This window comes from Seriola lalandi, unplaced genomic scaffold (assembly GCF_002814215.2).
Source record: "Seriola lalandi dorsalis isolate HSWRI2012SDOR001 ecotype SW California unplaced genomic scaffold, Sedor1 jcf7180002054941, whole genome shotgun sequence".
NCBI lineage: Eukaryota > Metazoa > Chordata > Actinopteri > Carangiformes > Carangidae > Seriola > Seriola lalandi.
In genome coordinates, this window is record NW_019525492.1 from 722,939 (window position 1) to 723,843 (window position 905).

At 35.2% G+C, this 905-nt stretch overlaps 1 protein-coding gene across 1 annotated transcript in view; it reads right to left on the reverse strand.

Annotated features, from left to right (window-relative positions):
- Positions 1–905, reverse strand: part of LOC111644722 (U11/U12 small nuclear ribonucleoprotein 48 kDa protein-like) — a 5,850-nt gene that overhangs the window by 3,689 nt on the left and 1,256 nt on the right. The window contains exons 2-3 of the mRNA XM_087170270.1: positions 734–815; positions 34–114 (exon numbers count right to left, since the gene is read on the reverse strand). Of these exons, the coding sequence (XP_087026396.1) occupies positions 34–114; positions 734–815 (163 nt within the window). The remainder of the gene's footprint in view (positions 1–33; positions 115–733; positions 816–905) is intronic.

A 905-nucleotide genomic window follows, 5' to 3' on the forward strand; every position in this document is an offset into this window, starting at 1 on the left:
TCTGTAGGAAACCGTTATGATATAAACTGATACCTTGCCAGAAGACTCCTTCCATCCTCATCAGCGGTGCAGCAGATCTCGCCTGTAGGATCACCTGGTGCTGGGTAGATTTGTCTGAATGAGGGAAACAACATGATGTCCAGCTTAGGACACAGGAACTAAAACTGAACATGAACCTACATTTACCTTCTAAATCTAATCGTTTCTCTCCATTTCCCACCTATTTCTTTCCATCACAAATTTTGTACATATGATGAAAAACTTTATTTTAGACTGAACTTATCCCCAGTAAAAGGTGAGGAAGTGGAAGGTGGGTTCAGTGGTTGTAATTTTTTTAAATAACAAACACTTTAAATGTTCTTCCTGTCCTACTAAACTATATCCGTTTTTTAGGTTCTCTTATAGTTCAAAACATGTTAAACAGCAATTAGAAAAATAAATACATAAAGACCATTTTGCAGAACATCCTGACTTTAATTAGCTGACCTTTAGAGCTTGGAAAACTCCTATACTGAGCCTCAATATTTCATAACAGAGGTTGTATTTTTTTGCATTGTTTTGCAGTTAAATTATCAACAGATCCTTGTGAAGGAAAACATCATTATAATTCTATTGTTTAAGACATTTTCTTCAAATCTATAATGGAAAAAAGAACATTTTATTGAGCATGTTACCTTGATAAGCTGCAATAGAAGGACAGCAATTTGTAGTAATAGTCATCATAATGACTCACCCATTGTAAAGGTTCTGACACTGCTGTTTTCATAACATATAGAGTGGTCGTACATCTCCGCCTGCAAAATAGAGATAAAACTTCACTGCTCTCTTAATGATTATGTGCATTAAAAATGGCAGAACATTGACACTAGAGTTCATGGTGTTTACAGTGGTCTATCACATGACGA